Source organism: Acinonyx jubatus, chromosome B3, assembly GCF_027475565.1.
Source record: "Acinonyx jubatus isolate Ajub_Pintada_27869175 chromosome B3, VMU_Ajub_asm_v1.0, whole genome shotgun sequence".
NCBI lineage: Eukaryota > Metazoa > Chordata > Mammalia > Carnivora > Felidae > Acinonyx > Acinonyx jubatus.
In genome coordinates this window covers 136040981-136059949 of record NC_069386.1, presented here as the reverse complement: position 1 = coordinate 136059949, position 18969 = coordinate 136040981, and the positions used below count along the sequence as shown (strand labels likewise).

General features: G+C 52.8%; 1 protein-coding gene across 1 annotated transcript in view; it reads right to left on the bottom strand.

Annotated features, from left to right (window-relative positions):
• Positions 1–18508, bottom strand: part of CB3H14orf132 (chromosome B3 C14orf132 homolog) — a 51461-nt gene extending 32953 nt beyond the window's left edge. Inside the window, exon 1 of the mRNA XM_027066557.2 lies at positions 18274–18508. Coding sequence (XP_026922358.1) covers positions 18274–18300 — 27 coding nt within the window. The 5' untranslated portion in view covers positions 18301–18508. The remainder of the gene's footprint in view (positions 1–18273) is intronic.
• Between the last annotated feature and the right edge of the window lie 461 nt (positions 18509–18969).

The window sequence follows — 18969 nt, the reverse complement described above, 5'->3', positions numbered from 1 at the left end:
CTGAGGCTCCAAGAAGGTATCTTACTCTAAGTCACAGGTGGAAGGGCCACCCTGGGACTCGGGCCTCCGGCTTCCCCAGCTCAATGCTCTCCCTGGCCCCGTGCAATCACAGAAGAGGCTACCATGTGCAAGCAGGAACAGACTTGTTTCCTGGGACCAAAGGGCAGAATTAAAGGGACGATCACTTTCGGCTCGAGAGAGGAAGCGTGCAGTGAGCAATTCCCATTTGCTGACACTTCCTAGGGGCCACGTCACCATAGTTACGCCTCATAATCTCGAGGTTTGTCGTAACTCATCACAACCACCGCCATCCTGTTGCAAAGTTGAGCGTGCCGGGGCTTGGAGAGAAGAAGTGAGGTCCCCGGCCGTACAGTGGCAGCCCGACCGCAGAAGTCACTGTCTCGCAAGGTGGTAAGTTCCCCGTCGCCGAAGACACACAGAGGGCCACTCACCCTTTCTAAGGAATGCTGGGAAGGATTCTGGCATTACGCGAGATCTGCTTAGGGATCTGGCCAGGGGCCTAGAGCAATGAAAACCCAGGAGTCAGAACTCACCCTCAGGCTCCCTGACTTGGGGGCTCACTGCGTCCATCCCGCGGGTTTTTATTAAGCACCTACTGTGGGCCAGGCCCTGGGGCTCCAAAGAGGAACAAGGCACAGCTTGTCCCATCAGCCTCTGAGGGTCTCCTGGACAGAGAGGGGAGGCAGATATATGCGTAAAGAGGAATGAGTTGTAAGACGTTGATGTCGGGGGCGGGGGAGGGTTCAGTTTCAGCTTGCCTGGAGTGCTCCCCATGGAGGCTCATGACTTCAGTGGAACTGTCGTCGTCGTCGTCGTCTTCTTTTTTTGTTTTGTTTTTGTTTGGCACTTCTTCCCCAGATGGGCTACTGGGGAGCCATAGGGCGAGCCATGCTTCTGGCTAAGTGTGCTCCCACAACAGTGCTCCAGACCCGTGGGGGGCTTCTGGGTGGTGGGTGGCCAGTGGAAGACAGAAGGGACCAAGAGTAGTCAGGCAAACCAACTTGCTCGAGCCTTGGGATTTATTTCCTGGAGGTGGTCCCTGCTCTCCTAATGGGGTCACCAACCGCTGTCAGGCCCAGGCTGGGATTTCAGGGGGTCCCCGGAGACACAGAAGGGCTAGGGCACAGAAGAAAAGTGCACTTTGCCGGCAGCCCAGGGGAGTCAACTCCCGGGGCCAGGGGTGTGATGGGTCCTGCTCGCCCTCTGCCGCCTTCCTGCTGAAGCCACAGGAGTGGGCATTAATTCCTGGGCATCCCTCCTGGTGGCTGCTGCGACACAGAGGTGGGGGAGGGGCAGCAGGGGCTGTGCGGTCTCCTGGCCCCTGGCCGCCTTCCCTGGGAGGTGCCGAGGGGTCAGGACTGGGTGCCATCCCTGACAACCAGCTGTGTACGTGTTCACCTCTACACTCATTACCTGTCCCCACGCAGAGAGCAGGGACTTTAGCACATATTCCCCTGTGTGCCCAGTGCCCAGAACCGTATCAGACCTATACTGGGTGCATATGAAATTTTTGAGAAATGAATGGGCCAGAGGGAAGGGGCTAATTCCATCATCCCCCTTCCTTTTTAAGGAGCAAGAGTATTAGCGAATACACAGTGAGGTGCCCTACACTCTGGAAGGGTACGGCAGTCGTCCCCGAGGGATCCAAAGATCCCTGGGGAACCCCAGGTGACTTGTGAGTAGGGTCCCCAACACCCAGGTTTGCCAGGAAGTCTCTGGGTCTCAGCACTTAAAGCCCCACGTCCCGAGAAACCCCTCGGTCCTGGGCCGACCCGGACAGCTGGTGTGGCCTTACCTCCGAGCCACCACGTTGATACCGAGGCCCAGAAGTTGAGAGGGATCAGCGCTCTATTCAAACCCAAGTACCACCGGCTGCGGGCTGCAGAGGTCTCACCCTCTCCGGTGGTGGAACGACCACCCTCAGTTCCCACCGCTGGGACTGTTCACAGGCTGGCACGCAACGTTTCCCGGAAAGCCCGCGTCCTGGGCCGCACCGTGGCAATCACCCTGCAGGGGGCAGGGGAGGGTGCTGGGGCCTGGGGAGCTCAGGGACAGGGCGTGGGGTGCAGTGGCGGCACTGGGTGTGGCCAGTAACGGGTGGCCCTGCCCTGGGGAAAGGGAGCTACGATCCGGACTCAAGCAGTCAGTGCCCGGCAAGCGGGTGGAAGACGCAGTTTTCTATCCAGCTTTCCTTGTGCTTTTCTTGATTCCTGGCTGTCTTGAGTCTGGCCTTGGGTCGGCGGGTAGCAGCGATCCGGGTATAATCGAGACAGGAAGGCTCGCCCTCAAGGAACGCCAGGATCCTCTGCTCTTCTGACGGACACAGAGGGGTTGCGGGGGTGCAGGGGAGGCGGGAGAGGAGGGTGACCACTTCTGGAGCAAGCTTCCCCTGCTGCGGCCCCGTCCCGGGCTCTTTCAGCCTCATGTGGGCCCCCCCCACCCCCCACCCCCCCCCGGCCAGCCTCTGGCACCAGCCCGTCTGGGCTTTGGGACAACTCACTGCAGCCACAATGCCCTCTGTGCACACAGGCTCCGGGGAGGAAGACAGGCTAACGGCAGGCTGGGCCGCGGAGGTCTGTGACCCTGAACCACACCTGCCGGGGCTCAGGGCTCCCTGCCCTCCACCTTGAGCGCTGCAGTCCGTCAGCTGCTATCCAGCTGGTACCTGGGCCCTGGCTCGGGCCCAGCCCGCTCTCACCCCTTCCCACCTGGGTGACTCTGGGCCACACCCACAGGCTCTCTGAGCCCCGCTATCCCCCTGTGTGAAGGGGGTGCATGGCAGGGCGGTCGTGCAGCACAGGGCCTGGTGTTCAAGATGCATCCACGCCGTCCGCCCCCCCTTCCACCTGAGGGCAGGCTCCTGCCTCACCTGTCTGCGTGCCTGAGCGTGACGTTCGGGGCGCAACGTGCGTTGACACAATGTTGATCAGGGTGACCAAGGTGACAAAGCCTGGTAATAGCTTCGTTCGGGCTCCTCGACACCCCCCGCCAACACAGCACAGGGGGGGCCTCTCCGTGGCACACTGCCCGCGTGGCCGACCCTGCCTGATAGATTTGGTTGTTGGGGGGAACAGAGGGGGCCCCGGTGGAATCTCCACGGGGAGGAAGCAGGGCTGGAGGGACCGCAGAGAGGAGGCAGGGGGTACAGGCAAGTGCTGCCCAGCTCGGCAGAGATGCGGGGGCACAGGGGCCTGGGACACCAATTCGTCATCTCCCCCAGGGCCCCTCCCCCCCCCCCACTCCTGCCAAAGCTGCTGGAAGCCAAGTTTTACTGCATTGCTAACCGGCCCCCACAGCCCCATGCTGAGAAGGATGAGGGGCTGTCACGGGGTCTGGAGAGGACATGCGGGGGCCCGGCTGTTGGCGGCCACCCCGGAGAGGCCTGAGGCTCGGCCTTCTGGTGCCCACCCCCACTGCCCAACTGCATACCCCTGGGGAGCGAGACTCCCCACGGTGCAGGGGCCTGGGTGGAGGCCTGGGGGCACCCACCCGGCTTCGGGCTGCCGGCACACAGGCCTGACTCCCACATCCCAACACTGGCCCTCTGGATGACTCCCGCATGTGGTCACAGGGCACCCAGAAGCAACTCGAGAGGCAATGGCGGTGTGGAAAGGGACTTGCTCTGTAGGTGCACGGCTTGGCTCTCTAACCCTGGCATCAGACTCGGCTGTGAGGGTCAGTGCATACACTGCCCACCTTTTACGGCATCTAGAAGATTCCAAGACGTGCCAGACCGAGCAAGGTGCCGCAGCCGGGGCCTGGGGGAGTGAGCAGTGGGCCCGATTCGGACTCAACTGTTACATCCCCTTTTCCACAGTGCGGGAAAGGAGGAAGGTGCAAACACAGCTGTTAAAAACACCGGCTTGAGGAAATTCTGCTTCCGGCCAAGATGGAGTAGAGGGGACTGGATCTCCCCCTCCAGATGAAACCACAACGAAAACGTACAAAACATACGAAAACGGTTTTCAAGACGTGGGACATCAGGCTGGTGCAGCACGTGGCCCTCGAGAGTTAGGAAACAAACCAGGTGATCCCTGCAAGTGACTCAGTTTCCCGCCTGGGGAGAGGTGCCAGGCTGTGGGGCAGGAAGGAGGAGCCCAGACAGAGGCCGGTGGGCGCCTTGATGGGAAGGGCAGGGTTGAGAGTCTGGGGAGACCAATGCAGCTACAGACAACAAGGCACAGCATGGAGGGGAGAGAGGTGTACAGAGAGAGGATCCTGGGGGTCTGCAGGAGGACCCCTTAGATAACAGCAGAGGACTGAAAAGTGCACATGTGCGAGGGACACTCTGGAGGCAGGAGCAGGAAAGACTTACTTTTAGACTAAAGACGGCCCCAGTCCGACCTGAGAAACCTTGAAAGCTCAAGACCCCAAAGGATCAAAGTGTTTCCAGGTAACATAACTGCACCCCAGAATAAAGCTCAAGAATATTTGCAGGAACACAAGAGCACCGGGCGTCCCACAAGGTAAAACTCACAGTGTTTGGCATCCACTCAAAACTTATCAGGCATGCAAGGCAGCAGGACGCTATGACCCGTAAGGGGGAGACAGCCAGCAATCAAACCCAGCCAGAATGGAGGTGGATTTAGAACCAGCAGAGGAGGGCAGGGGAACAGTTGTTGTCACTGTTCCACACACCCAAAAAGCGAGAGGAGGCGGGCGCCTGGGCGGCTCAGTCGGTTAAGTGTCCCACTTTGATCTCACGGTTCGTGGGTTCGAGCCCCACGCCGGGCTCTGTGCTGACAACTCAGAGCCTGGAGCCTGCTTCAGGTTCTGTGTCTCCCTCTCTCTCTGCCCCTCCCCTGCTGGCACAGTCTCTCTCTCTCTCAAAATAAATAAATAAACATTAAAAAAAAAATCCAGGGGCACCTGGGTGGCTCAGTCGGTTGGGCGTCCCGCTTCAGCTCAGGTCATGATCTCACGGTTCGTGACTTCGAGCCCCGTGCAGGGCTCTGTGCTGACAGCTCAGAGCCTGGGGCCTGTTTCAGGTTCTGTGTCTCCCTCTCTCTCTGCCCTTCCTCCACTCATGTTCTCTCTCTCTCTTTCTCTCAAAAAGAAACATTAAAAAAAAAATAAAAAAGGCTAGAGGAGACACTGAACAGGTTAAGAGAATGGAAAATATAAAAAGAGACACAAATTAAGCTTCTAGGCCTAAAAACTACAATGTCTGAGATCAAAAATACACTGCATGGGATTCACCGAGGTGAGATGTTCGAGAAACACACTGGTGAACTTGAGGACACATCAGTAGTAATCAGCCTACGTGAAACATACATAGAGAAAGAAACTCAAAACCGTGAATAAATACCAGGGGGCTGGGAGATACGTGTGGGCAGCAGGTATGTGTATGTGTGAATGGAGTCGCCAAAGGAAAGGAGGGAACAGAAGAAATAGGTAAAGAAATCATGAAAAGCTCATGGAACTCAACAGCAAAAAACCCAAACAATCCAGGTAAAAAAAAAAAGGTGGGGGGAGGCAGAGGACCCAAAAGGCATTTTTCCAAAGAAGATATTCAAATGACCAAACAGGTGCATGAAAAGGTGCTCGATATGACTAGTCATCAGTGAAATGCAAATCAAAACCACAATGAAGGGCGCCTGGGTGGCTTAGTCAGTTAGGCATCTGACTTCGGCGCAGGTCACGATCTCGTGGTTCGTGGGTTCGAGCCCCACGTCAGGCTCTGTGCTGACAGCTCGGAGCCTGGAGCCTGCTTCGGATTCTGTGTCTCCCCCTCTCTCTGCCCCTCCCCCGTTTGCGCTCTCTGTCTCTCAAAAATAAACGTTAAAAAAAACCAAACAAACCCACAATCAGGGGCGTCTAAGCGTCCAAATCTTGATTTCATCTCAGGCGTGATCTCATGATTTGTGAGATCGAGCCCCACATCAGGCTCTGCACTAACAGCTCAGAGCCTGGAGCCTGCTTGGGATTCTCTCTCCCCCTCTCTCTGCCGCTCCTCTACTCATATTCTTTCTCTGTCTCAAAATAAAAAAATTTTAAAAAGCACAATGAGATGTCACCTCATGCCTGTCAGAATGGCTATCATTAAGAAGAAAGAAGACGAGAAGTAACAAGTGTTGGTGTGGACCCGGAGAAAAAGGAACCCTTGTGCACTGTTGACGGTGTGAAAACTGGCACAACCACTGCGGAAAAATGTACGGAGTTTCAAAAATTAAGTTAAAAATGAAAAAACAGAACCGCCATATGATCCAGCAACCTCACTTCTGGGTATATAGCCCGAGAAAATGAAATCACTCTCCTGAAGAGATTATCCGCACCTCTATGTTCACTGCATCATTATTACAACAGCCGGCACACTGAGACAACCTAAGTGTCCATCGGTGGGTGAACAAAGAAGATGTCACACACATACACACACCTGAATACTATTTAGTCACAATAAAGAATGAGATCTTGCCGTCGGCACCACCATTGGATGGACCTGGAAGGCTTTGCGCTGTATGAACTAAGTCAGAAAGAAAAACGAAATACTGTACGATCTCACTTCTATGTGGAATCTAAAAAAAAACAAACTCATAGAAACAGAGACCAAATGGGTGGTTGCCAGAGGGGGTGGAGGAGTTTGGTGAAGATAATCAAAAGGTACAGATTTCCAGTTAGAAGATAAGTAAGTTCCGGGGACATAAAGTACAGCATGGTGACTACAGGTAACAATACTGTACCATATACTTGACAGTGGCTAAGAGAGTAGATCTTAAAAGTTCGCATCACAACAAAAAAAGAATTGTAATTATGTGAGGTAAGGATACGGTCATCGTTTTGCGATAGACACACATACCAAGTCACTGTGTTGTAGACCTAAAACGTACACGATGTTATATGTCAACTATATCTTGAAAAAGCTTGGGGGAGAAAAAGAAAGAACGGCAGAAGACTCTCCAAAGGTGAGGAAAGGTATAAGCCCACAACTGTGAAAGATTCCAAACCCCAACCACAAGAAACGTGGGAAAAAATGACACGGAGGCACATTATAAGCAAAATGCTCAAAATCGGTACGGAGAAAACTGTAAAACTTTTTTTTGCCGAAGGAAAAAAGGCACATTATGTTCAGAGGAACATAATCTGATGGCAGCAGATCTCTCAGTGGAAACCTTGCAAGCAGGGAGATGGTAGAACAATATCTTTACTGAAAAACAAACTGCCGACCCGGAATTCTATGCCTAGTGAAATTAACTTTCAAAAATGAAAGCCAAAAAAAAAAAAAAAAAAAAAAAAGAGAGAGAGACATGTTCCCCACCCTCCCAGGCATATAAAAGCTGAAAGAATTCAGTGCCAGCCCTTCCGCACTACTGAAAATGTTAAAAGTCCTTTAGGCAAAAAGAAAATGATACCATATTTGTGATCTACACAAAGGAATAAAAAGCACTGGACATAATAACTATATAGGAAAATATATAAGGCTTTTTTCTTACTATTTAGTTCTCTTTAAAAGATCATCGATCTGGGGGTGCCTGGTGGCTCAGTCAGTTAAGCATCCGACTCTTGATCTCAGCTCAGGTCATAATCTCACAGTTTGTGAGTTCGAGCCCCAAGGTGGGCTCTGTGCGGCCAGAGCAGAGCCTGCTTGGGATTCTCTCTTTCCCTCTCTCTCTGCCCCTCTCCCTCTCATGCTCTCTGTCTCTCTCTCTCTCAAAATAAACAAATAAACATTTAAAAAATAAAAGATAATTCCGTTTTCACAAAAACGATAATGTGGTATGATGTTTATAACATGCAGAAGTGAAATGTATGATAATAATATCACACCAGCTGAGAGGGGGAGAATAGAAGTGTTTGGTTATAAGGTTCTTACATGTGAAGTGGGCATAATATTTACTTGTAGATAGGCTGTGCTACGTTAATGATATACACTGCAAATCCTAAAGCAACCACCCAAATAACAAAACAGTTAGAACTAACAAGCCAACAAAAGAGATCATATGGAATAATAAAATGTTCTCAATCCAAAAGAAGGCAGAAAAAGAGGTAAAAAGGAACAAAGAACATATGGACCAATAGGCAACTGTAAGAGAGTAGATTTAAATCCAACCATATAAGGAGTCACACTAAACATGAACGGCTTAAAGACTCTAATCTGAAGGCAGAGACTGTGAAATTGCATTTAAAAAACAAGCTGACATGGCACAGAGATCTGGGTTTGAATCCCACCTGTGTGCCTAAGCCTCAGTTTCTTCATCTGTAAAATGGACCTTAAAATTGCCTATTCCATGGAGCTGTCATAAAGGATTTAGTGAGATTCTGTGTATTATATGACACAGGGCCTGCCCGGCACCCTCTAAGCACTTGATAAATGGCAGCTATCATGGGAAGGTACAGGGACATCTTGAGGAGACAGAATGGGGAGAGAGTGAATACAGGCAGGACTCCATCACTTCAGAGTAGAAAGAGTCGGGGTTCAGACCCTCGAAGCAGGGTGAGCAGGGTTGAGCACATAACAGCTGCTCCTTAAGCACTCAAGTATTTAACTGGAGACTGCAATCCACCTCCAGATGCCCCAGTTCTCTTAGCTCTGTGACATACAATTATTGCAAGTCAGATGGAATGTCTTGACTCTTAAAACGCTGTCTAGAAATCTGGTCTACAAAAAGTACTACAGATTTTTACTCTTCCTTCACTGCTCATCACACCTCTGCAAAAATGTAGCGCTGTGTTCTCTCTCGCCGAAGCAGATCTAATTAGAATAATAAAATATTTAAAATTTTTAAATGAGAACTTGAAGTACAACAAGCAGGCCCTTCGGTTAAAAACAGCTGAGATAATAGACAATTTGTATTTTAATCATAATTCTTGCTTTAAGGGAAAGAAGCAGCCAGTGGCTGGGGAAAACATTCTGTAAGCAGCAGATTGCCAGACTCCCTAGAATTTTATTTTCCTGGGAGGTGCTGTGTTCCCCTGGGGAGAGAACATTTCTGCAGGGTGTGTTGCAGACCGTTTGGAACGATCCCACAAGCCCATGAGTGTAGCCACGACCATTTCAAGAGATAACAGCCTCTTCAACACGACCAGATTTTTTTGCGGATTTTTTCCCCCTCCATGAAAAATGATTAAAATGCAAATTAACAGTGAGCCTCCCAAGGTCCAGGGGGCTGGGGGCTGGCAGCAGATAGGTCAGCATCTCAGCTCTGATTGGACCGCACAGGCTGTCTTCCAGAAAGACCCGTCCACTGTCAACATACTATTCCAGGTGTGACTATGTCTTCCCACCAGCAAGGCCAAAGTTCTAAGAGCCCAGCTGGGGGGAGAATTGTGTGAGTTTCATGGGCAGGGGAGGCCTCCACTCCTCAGACCTCCCCAGCAGGTGCTGATTACCCTCCCCACATCCACTCACTCCACCCCTCCATAACTCAAGAACTTACTGTCTCACCAGGTAGTACTTACTGGGCTGAACTACATGAGACTCTCAGGTCAAAAATGGTCATGTGGGCTCTTTCCATAATTTGGCTATTGACGATAGCATTGCTATAGACACTGGGGTGCATGTGCCTCTTCAAATCAGCGTTTTTGTATCCTCTGGATAAAAACCTAGTAGTGCCATTGCTGGGTCGTAGGGTAGTTCTATTTTTAATTTGGCAGGGGGAACCTCCATACGTTTTCCAGAGAGGTTGCACCAGCCCAAATGTCCATCCACTGATGAATGGATAAAGATGTGATACACACACACACACTGGAATATTATGGAGCCATCAAAAAGAATGAAATCTTGACATTTGCAACAACGTGGGTAGGACTACAGTGTATTATGCTAAGCAAAATAAGTCAGAGAAAGACAAATACGTGATTTCACTCATACGTGGAATTTAGGAAACAAAACAGATGAAAATAGGGAAAGGGAAGGGAAAATAAGATGAAAATGGGGGGGCAAATCTTAAGAAACTCATAAATACAGAGAACAAACTGGGGGTTGCTAGAGGGTAGGTGGGGGGCATGGCTAAATGGGTGATGGGCATTAAGGAGGGCGCTTGTTGGGATGAGCACTGGGTGTTGTATGTAAGTGATGGATCACTAAATTCTACTTCTGAAACCAATACCACTTTCTATGTTAACTAACTTGAATTTAAATTTAAAATAATTAAAAAATATTTTTACATGTGGCAGTGGAATATAATTCAGCCATAAAAGAAAGGAATTTTGCCATTTGTGACAATATGCATGGACCTTGAGGGCATTATGCTAAGCGAAATGATTTAGACAGAGAAAGATGAACGCTTTTTGATCTCAGTTATACGAGTAATCTAAAAACCAAAACCAAAACCACCAACCAACAAAACAAACACCTTGAATTAGTGAATAGAGAGTTCACATTGGTGCTGCCATAGGTGGGGGCAGGGAGTGGGCCAGATGAGTGAAGGTGGCCAAAAGAGGCAAACTTCCAGTTATGAAATAAATAAGCCCTGGGGATGTAATATATACATCATGGTGACTATAGTTAGCAATTCTACATCGTGTATTTGAAAGCTGCTGACAAAGTAAATCTTAAACATTCTCATCGCAAGAAAAAAATGTGACTATGTGTGGTTAAGGATGTAACCAAACTAACTATGGTAATCATTTCACAATAAATACATATGTTGGATCATTATGGTGCCCCCTACAACTAGTAAAATGTTGCATGTCAATGACAGCTCAGTAAAAGTGGTTTTAAATCAAGAGAAGAAGTGGCCGAATGTCAAGCAACTTCATACAGTTCGGCCGAATGAAGTCATGGCTTACCTCCTGGGTAGTAACTTACTTCTCTCTCGGGCAAGGCAGTTCACAAAGTTCTGTCAAGCTCTACACACATCCGACTGGTCTAGAGCGATTACTGGGGCGGCCCCAGGGTGAACCCCGTCCACACACCTGTCCTGTCTGGCCCATGCAGCAGCCAGTCCCCAAAGATATCTATGTTCCTTCCGTCCCTCCTGGACGTGCACGCTGTTCCCCACGTTGAGAGGTGGAGGTGGTCTTAGGGCTTTCTTGGCCAAAGAAATGCAGAGTGGGTGACATTTTGGAACTTCCAAGGCTCATTCATAAGAAGCTTCGTAGCTTCGACCTGGGAACACCTGTTGGGGGTGGGGAGAGGAAGGCAGTGCCACACAAGACCACCATACTGGGAGGAAAGCCCAGCTGCCTAAAGAAACATCTACAGGATGAAATGCCAAGTGGAGAGAAGGGTCAAGTTGAATGGAGTTGCCAGACACGTGTGCAGAAGCAATGCTGGAAGTCTGGACCCCCGGCTCAGGTATCCCAGCTGATGTCACCGAGCAGGAAGAAACTGCCAAGCCGAGTCCTTCCCAAATTCTGATCCCACAAAGTCGTGGGCAAAATAAATGATTGCTGTAAGCCACTAAGTAACTGAAATAATGAGCTATAAGTAACTGACACAGCTCCCATCATGGTTGGCTGGCTTATTAAACATAAATTTTTTAACATTTATTTTTGAGATACAGAGCGAGACAGAGCACGGGCAGGAGAGAGGCAGAGACAGAGGGAGACACAGAATCCGAAGCAGGTTCCGGGCTCCGAGCTGTCCGCACAGTGCCCGACGCGGGGCTCGAACTCACAAACCTCGAGATCATGACCTGAGCCAAAGACGGACACTTAACTGACGGAGCCACCCAGGGGCCCAGCTTGTTAAAACTTTTTAATCAGTGGCCAACATTTAAAAATCCAGGCTGCATGTTAAAAATCCAAATTTTCAGTGTTTTTGAAAACCCACAAGAGCCTGCAGCCCTGGGCCTGCATGTCTGCATGGCTCGAGGAAGGAGTGGGGGGGGGGGGTAGGGGGGGAATCTCAGGCAGCAGCTGTCCACTGTCTGGGTCACCTCAGCCCCCCACCCCTCTCTGCTCCACTGCATGAGGTCCGCGGCTGGGCTCCCATCTCCCACTCTCTCCCCATCTGTCCTCGGCCCAACTAAATGCTCTGCCCAACCCCCCGCCCAGCAGGAGACACTATTTCAAGCCCCCATTCCACTCCACCCTGGTGTATGTCATCCCCCCTGCCTGGAATGCCCTCACTCCTTCTTGGTCTACATAACACTCAGGCATCCTTCAGACAGCTCAGTTCAAACCTCCTTCCCTGACCTCTGAGTTAGGTGCCTCCTCTGGGCTCCCAGGGCACTTGTGTTTACCTGCACCGTGTCACATACGACACGGCAGCCCGGTGGCCCTCTCCTCCCTGCAGCCCCAGGCCTGGCCCACAGGAAACATTTGCTGAGTGGCTAGATGAACAGCTCCATGGGGAAGGCGATTTTGCGCCCATTTCACAGAACATGAAACTGAGGTTTAGAGAAGTGATCTGTCCGCTGCCCCTCTAAGACCAGTGACCACCCACACAAGAATCCAGATCCTTATTCTTTTTAATTTTTTTTTTACATTTATTCATTTTTGAGAGACAGAGCACAAGTCGGGGAAGTGCAGAGAGAGAGAGAGAGAGAGAGAGAGGGAGACACAGAATCCGAAGCAGGCTTCAGGCCCCGAGCTGTCAGCATAGAGCCCGACGCGGGGCTTGAACCCACAAACCGCGAGATCATGACCTGAGCTGAAGTCCGACGCTTCACCGACTGAGCCACCCAGGTGCCCCCAGATCCTTATTCTTTATGGGTCTTCAGAACTTGTTACGGGTTGAATTGTGTCTCCCCCAAGAATATGCTATTGAAGCCCTAACTCCTGGTACTTGTGAAAGTGACCTTCTTTCAAACTAGTTTCTCTGCAGATGTAATCAAGTTAAAATGAGGTCATCAGAGTGGGCCCTAATCCAACATACTGGTGTCTTGATAAGAGGACAAGGGACACAGACGTGCAAGGTGAGGGCCCGGTGCACAGAGGCAGAGCTTGGAGCGACGTGGCTACAGTGGAAGGGCTGCGAGGACTTCAGGCAACACCCTGAGGCTCAGAGAGAGGCGTGGGATGGGGTCTCCCCTGACATCTTCCGAGACACTTGCCCTGCCACCGCCTGGATTTGGGTTTTCTAGCCTCCAGAACGGGGGGGGGGGGGGGATTATATTTCTGTTTGAAGCCACTCTGTTTGTGGTTATTTGTTATAGCAGCCCTAGAAATAATACAGTCCTCTTTAAGAACTTGTTCAGGCCTGGCTGGGTAGCTCAGTGGGTTAGGCGTCCAACCTCGGCTCAGGTCGTGATCTCTTGGTTCGTGACTTCAAGCCCCGCATCGGGCTCTGGGCTGACAGCTCGGAGCCTGGAGCCTGCTTCGGATTCTGTGTCTCCCTCTCTCTCTGCCCCTCCCCGGCTCATGCTCTGTCTCTCTCTCTCTCAAAAATAAACATTAATTAAAAAAAAAAAAAAACTTGTTTAAAAATAGAGAGGCAAGCCAGAAGAGACTCTCAAATACAGAGAACAAACTGAGGGTTGCTGGAGGGGAAGTGGGGGGGGGGGTGGGCTAAATGGGTGACGGGCATGAAAGATGACACTTGTTGGGATGAGCACTGGGTGTCGCATGCAAGCAATGAATCACCGGCTTCTACTCCTGAAGCCAAGACTACACTGTATGTTAACTAACTTGAATTTAAATAAATAAATTCAAAAACATATGCATAAACCCAACACTCCGTGTACCTCGGGATTGCTGATTCCCTGAAGCGGACCCATGATGGGGCCCTAGAGTCCCTCCCGTCCTCCCAGCACTTGGTCTGCTCTACAAGGTGGTTTGGTCCCATGCAGGGTGGCCCCTGCGGTCAGGGTTCCACTCCTGGCTCCTCTGCTTGCCGGCTGAACCACCCCGGCTCCCCATTTCTTCCCTGTGCATATGGCGGGACTAACAAAGCCACCTACCCGACCACAGGTTTCTCACCTGCGGCAGGTGTGGTCAGGAGGAAAGGAACACCTCAATTTTGGAGCACGTTCCTGGGTCTCACTATTTTAAGTTGCTGAGTCCCTACTCAGGCGACTTCCTTCCAGTGACCGCATGACTTTTTATGACCTGGAAGGGACCAGAGAGCCACGGATCTGTTCCATCCCGAGGAGGGGGAAGGAGAACGCTCTAAGTGTGGTTTCAGCTTTGAGCCTCAACCCTGGCTACTGGGCTGGAATCAACTGGAGTCAATGGACAGAGGATACCGATATCTGCTTCCAGCTGAGACTCTGCGAGGGGGTACTGGGGGCAGGACTTGGGTCGCTGGTCTTAAAAGCTCCCAGGGGATTCTAATGGCAGTGGCATTTGGGAACCACTGGGTCTAGACTGGTCGCTCTAGGGACAGTGCAAGGCCAACATAAGACTGAGCTCTTGTGCCACAGGCGGGCTTATTCAACACGGCCTTACAGCCTAGAATGTGTGATGAGCGCTCCTGGACCCTCTTGTTCATTTCTGCCCATGCGGCAGCTTCCTGAAATTTCACTCTCTCCTCGCATCCTGGAGGTCTCAGGGTCTCTGAGCTTCTTGCCTGATGGTGGGCTTGCCCCAGAACAAGCATCCTAGGGGTTGTCGGTGGAAGCTATGGTCTTCTTAAAGTTAATCTTGGAGGCTCCAGAAGGCCCTTCACACGGCATTCTCCTGGTCAAGAAAGTCAGCCCAGGTTTAAGGGGAGGGGAATGGGATTCCCCTCCGACAGGGGAAGAGGGGAACATGACCATCTTTGGAGAAGGGCTACCCCACCAATGACACAGAGATTTGGGGCTCAGTCCTCAAAGTCTGTGTCGTCCCCTGGTCTCCAGCTCCCTGGGGGTCTGGGCAGCCCTGTCCTCTTGGCCACCACTGGCCAGAGAGAAACAGGTACTCCTGTGTACTGTTCGATGCTCCAGGGGGCTGTGGGGACACAGGGATTGTGCAGAGTGGGACTGGCGTGCCTCCCAGGGCGAGGAAAGGGCAGCTGAGCATCACTCCAGGGCTCAAGGGTGAGGTGGGGTCCACAGGCTGAGTCTTCACATCTTCAGTGCCCACAGCCTCTCTTAAGCCCTAACACGCAACCCCATGCACTCACACCAGGGAGGGCACCTCCCTCCACCACCAGGGAGGGCGTCAGAGAGTTGCTGGATAACCACTGACCACTCTGGCCATCCATAAAGGGTAGCTTCGTAATGCTTGGCTGTTGAGAGGCACATCTTTCCGAAATGGCTTATATCCTGCGGGCCTTTTAAAGCCACGAAGAAGGGACGCCTGGGTGGCTCAGTCCGTTGAGCGCCCGACTCTTGATTTTGGCTCTGGTCATGATCCCGGGGTCACGAGGTGGAGCCTTGCAAGCATGGAGCCCACTTAAGAGTCCCCCTCTCTCTCCCTCTGCCCCTCTCCCCGGTTCGCACACCCTTTCTAACAAATAAATCAATAAATCAATAGATAAAGGCACAAACAGGACTCACACTTCACAACCTTGAGGAGGGTGGGGGGGAGTCTTGGAATCACAGGGATGTCCTTTCATCCAGTCAATTAATCAAGCAGGTGGGCACTTCCAGCTCTGCTCAGGCCTCCAGCCTCTATGCTCCACCAGGGCTGGCATCCTCCCAAAGCACTGCTCCGATTATGAACCACTGCCCGCTCAACAACCTGCAATGGCTCCCACTGCCCGCTGAGTCACGTGAACTTCTCGCTCAACGGTCAGCCCCCCTCTCTCTCAGCGTGTCCTGTGCCCTCACCTCCCTCCTTCCTGAAGGAGTCTGTGAATATATTCTGGGCCTCCCTCCTCCTGCCTCTCTGCCTAGAATCCATCAGAGATCTGTCTGTAGTTCTAATCCGTCAAAACTCAAGTCCTCAAAGTCCTTGACAGGTTCACAGGCAGGGCATTCTACACCTCGAATGCGCTGTTGTCCTGTCCTCGTCTTTCCACGCGCATACGTCGTGTCTCGCCCCATCCAATCATCTAACAGAAACTTGCTGAGGGCCTACTATGTGCCAAGTATCTTGGTCTCCCCAGCCCTGATCCATTCCCCTTGCTGAGGATGGCGTGGCTCATCATTTCTCCAGTCCTCTATAAGCACCCAGAAAGAAAATCTACATCCCCTTCCACTGTGCCCTCCAGCACCTTGGTCCCAGTGCCTGGCACGGAGCTTGGCACAAGACGGGGACTCAGCTTTTGCCGAACAAGTAGACGGAAGCATTAACATTCCTCCGTCAAACTGCCCACTGCTTCTGCGTGGGGACAGCAACTTGGTGTCACACACCTGGTGGTCCCTGCATGGTCTGAGCACGTGTTGAGCATTCGCAGAAGCCGGGCACAAAGGGCTGCAGATAGAAGAGTCAAAGTTCCCATCCTCGTGGGGATAACAGGTGCAGAGCAACACCAGAAGGCAATGCATCCTGGTGAGACCACTTCCTGGCAGAAGGCAGAAGAGATGACTCCTGTCTAAACATGTGCCCCGGGCCCTTACAGTGTGTCTTCCTCAGGGGAGAGCGGCCAAGAGGAAAACCCAGCAGCTGTGCAAATACTCAGACCCGGGTTTAAAACCCAGTTCTCCTCCTTAAAATGGTGTGCCCTGGGTAAATGATTAATCCTGCTGAAGTCTGATATCCTGATCTATAAACGGCGGAATAATAGCACCCACGTCACAGACGTGTAAGGATTTACTGTAACCCCAGAATCCCTGCCCATCTGAGCGCACATCGTTGTTTCTGTTCCTTGCAACTGACTCGAGACCGAGCATGTGATCGATGCCCAAGTATCTGTTGGCAGGAACACATCGACCACACATAACGTGAGAGTAAACAAAATAGACACAGAGAAAAAAAAAAAAAAGAACCCAGGCTCTGCGCGGGCTCTGCCTACAGATGGCGAAAAGCCCTATGTTTATTTTGTCAAGTTACCATAGCAACATGTGATGCTCCAGCCAGCCCCTGGGTTAGCAGTGATCGATTTATCTTGTAACCAGGGACACAGGCTGTGTGGTGGGATCCAGAAGGGGAAGGCAGGGACAGCCATGTGTAAGGTCCTCTCTCCCCTAGAAATAAATCTGGTGAAGCCGCCTCAGTTATCATGTAGCTAAAGTCACCACTGTCTAAAATAACACCCACATGACAATATTTATAAACGTGGGTTTAGGAACAGGAGAGAAAATAAGGAAAACAACAACAACAACAGAGTTGCTGATAGGAGCAACGAGCATTTTGGAAAACTAAACAAGAGGCTGCCAGGAGCTGGGATCTGGAGCCACCCTGGGGATTCTGTGTCCTTCCATGACTGTGTCGGGGGCTTGTTGTCCACACAGCTTGGACGTTGCTGTTACTTTTTCAACAGGCTCCCACTGGGGTGAAATTTAGGTGGGGGGGGAGGCAGGTGTCCTTTTAAAATCCATTCCCTGGAAAATTAAACAGCAGCAGGTGGGGCCCCTGCCACACACACAGGGGACAGACAGCACGTCAGTGGCCTTCCCACCTCTGGGCTCCCAACATAACCAACTCATGGAAGGTGCAACGTGGTACACTGGGATTTACTCTCCGGGACCAAATGTGGCCTTCCCTGGAGCCAGACTGTCCTCGGCACCGGGTCCTGGGAAAGGCCACAAGCCGCTCCACAAAGCGGGGGTCTGTCTGCCTTTGTTCTAGCTCAAGAGAGCTGAGCACAGAAACGGATCACCCAACGCTCAGAACTCAAGGGGACTCTCCTTCAGCAAGGATCAAGTGATCGAGTGATGACAGGTCATCTGTTTTTTCCTGCCATTGGCAACCTGTTTTGTGTCCAGGGAAGAGTTATGGTCGCGTCCGGCACTGATGACTCTACAGACTCAGCACAAAGCAAAAAAAAAAAAAAAAAAGGATAAAATGATCGTTGCGCTCTCGCGCTTGGCTGGTCACGGAGGGGGTCTCGCCGCCTTCCTCGGGCTACAGAGGCTGTGGTCTCCACTCAAAGGGGAGAAAGTGAGTTGAGGGGGGGGGCGCCCCAAGTCACAGGCAAGTTGCAGATAAATCTGCGCCTCGGGAAGACGTGGAATGGAGAACAGCGAGGTTGCCCACCCACCCAGGTCCGCGCGGATCCGGGCTGCACCGCCTTGGGTGCGTCCTGAGGACTGGAGCGGCGACGGCAGAGAGGGGATGGGCAGGGAGGGGTCGACTCGCACCGCCCTGGCCCCTCGCAGTCCGGAACGAGGTCGGCCGGGCGCGCTCTGGGCGCACGGCCAGCCCCACCCCCGGGCGCCGCGCTCGCCGCCTCCGACGAGAAAAGCCAGGTGGGGACGCCCGGCTCGGGACAAAGGATCGGGACGTAGATCCCCGGCGGGCGCCACCGCCCGGCTGGAGTCCTCCCGGCGCGTCCAGCCCCTGGCCCCGAACCTCCCCAAACTTCGCAGCCCCGGGCGCGCGGGGAAGGCGCCCCGTTACCTGCGCGGCCATAAAGGACAGATCCATGGTGTCGCTGGTGTCGCTGCCGCCGCCCGCGCTGGAGTCCTCGCTGCCGCCGCCGCCGCTGCGGGTCCAGCCGCCTGCACAGCTGGCCGCGAGCGGGCCGAGCCGCGAGCAGGGACCCCGCACCCCGCCGCGCCGCCCACCTCAGCAGCCCCGGCGTCGCGGCCTCGGCAGCCTCCGCCCTCCGCGCTCCAGACCGAGACCCGGCAGAGGCGGGGGGCGGGGCGGGGCGGGGCTCGGGGGCCCGGGAGCCCCTCCACGTGACCGCTCCCAGCCCCACCCCAAGGGCGGGGCCAGGCGGAACCCCAGCGCGCCCAGGATCCCTTCCCGCGTGGGGGCCGCAGGCGGAAGCTGAGGCCGGAGGTCGCCCGGCTGGCGGGAGCGGGACCTCGAGTAAGACTCTGTAGGCGCCCCTTGGGGCTGGCGTGTGTTGCTCGGGGGCTTGAGGGTCAGGGTCAGCGTGCCCCAGCTTTCTGTGCCAGCTCTGCGCCCCGCGTCGGGTGTGCCTCCGCAAAAGGAGGTTTCCATCCTGGCCGGGGCTGTTCTTTCTTGCCCTGCCTCGCCTCCCTTTCCTGAGCAGACCTTCTGGGTTCCATAAAAGTCGTGAGAGCGGACAGCCATGGTCATTAACCCCTCGCTGAAGGGGGGGCGGTGATGAAGGTTGGAGACACC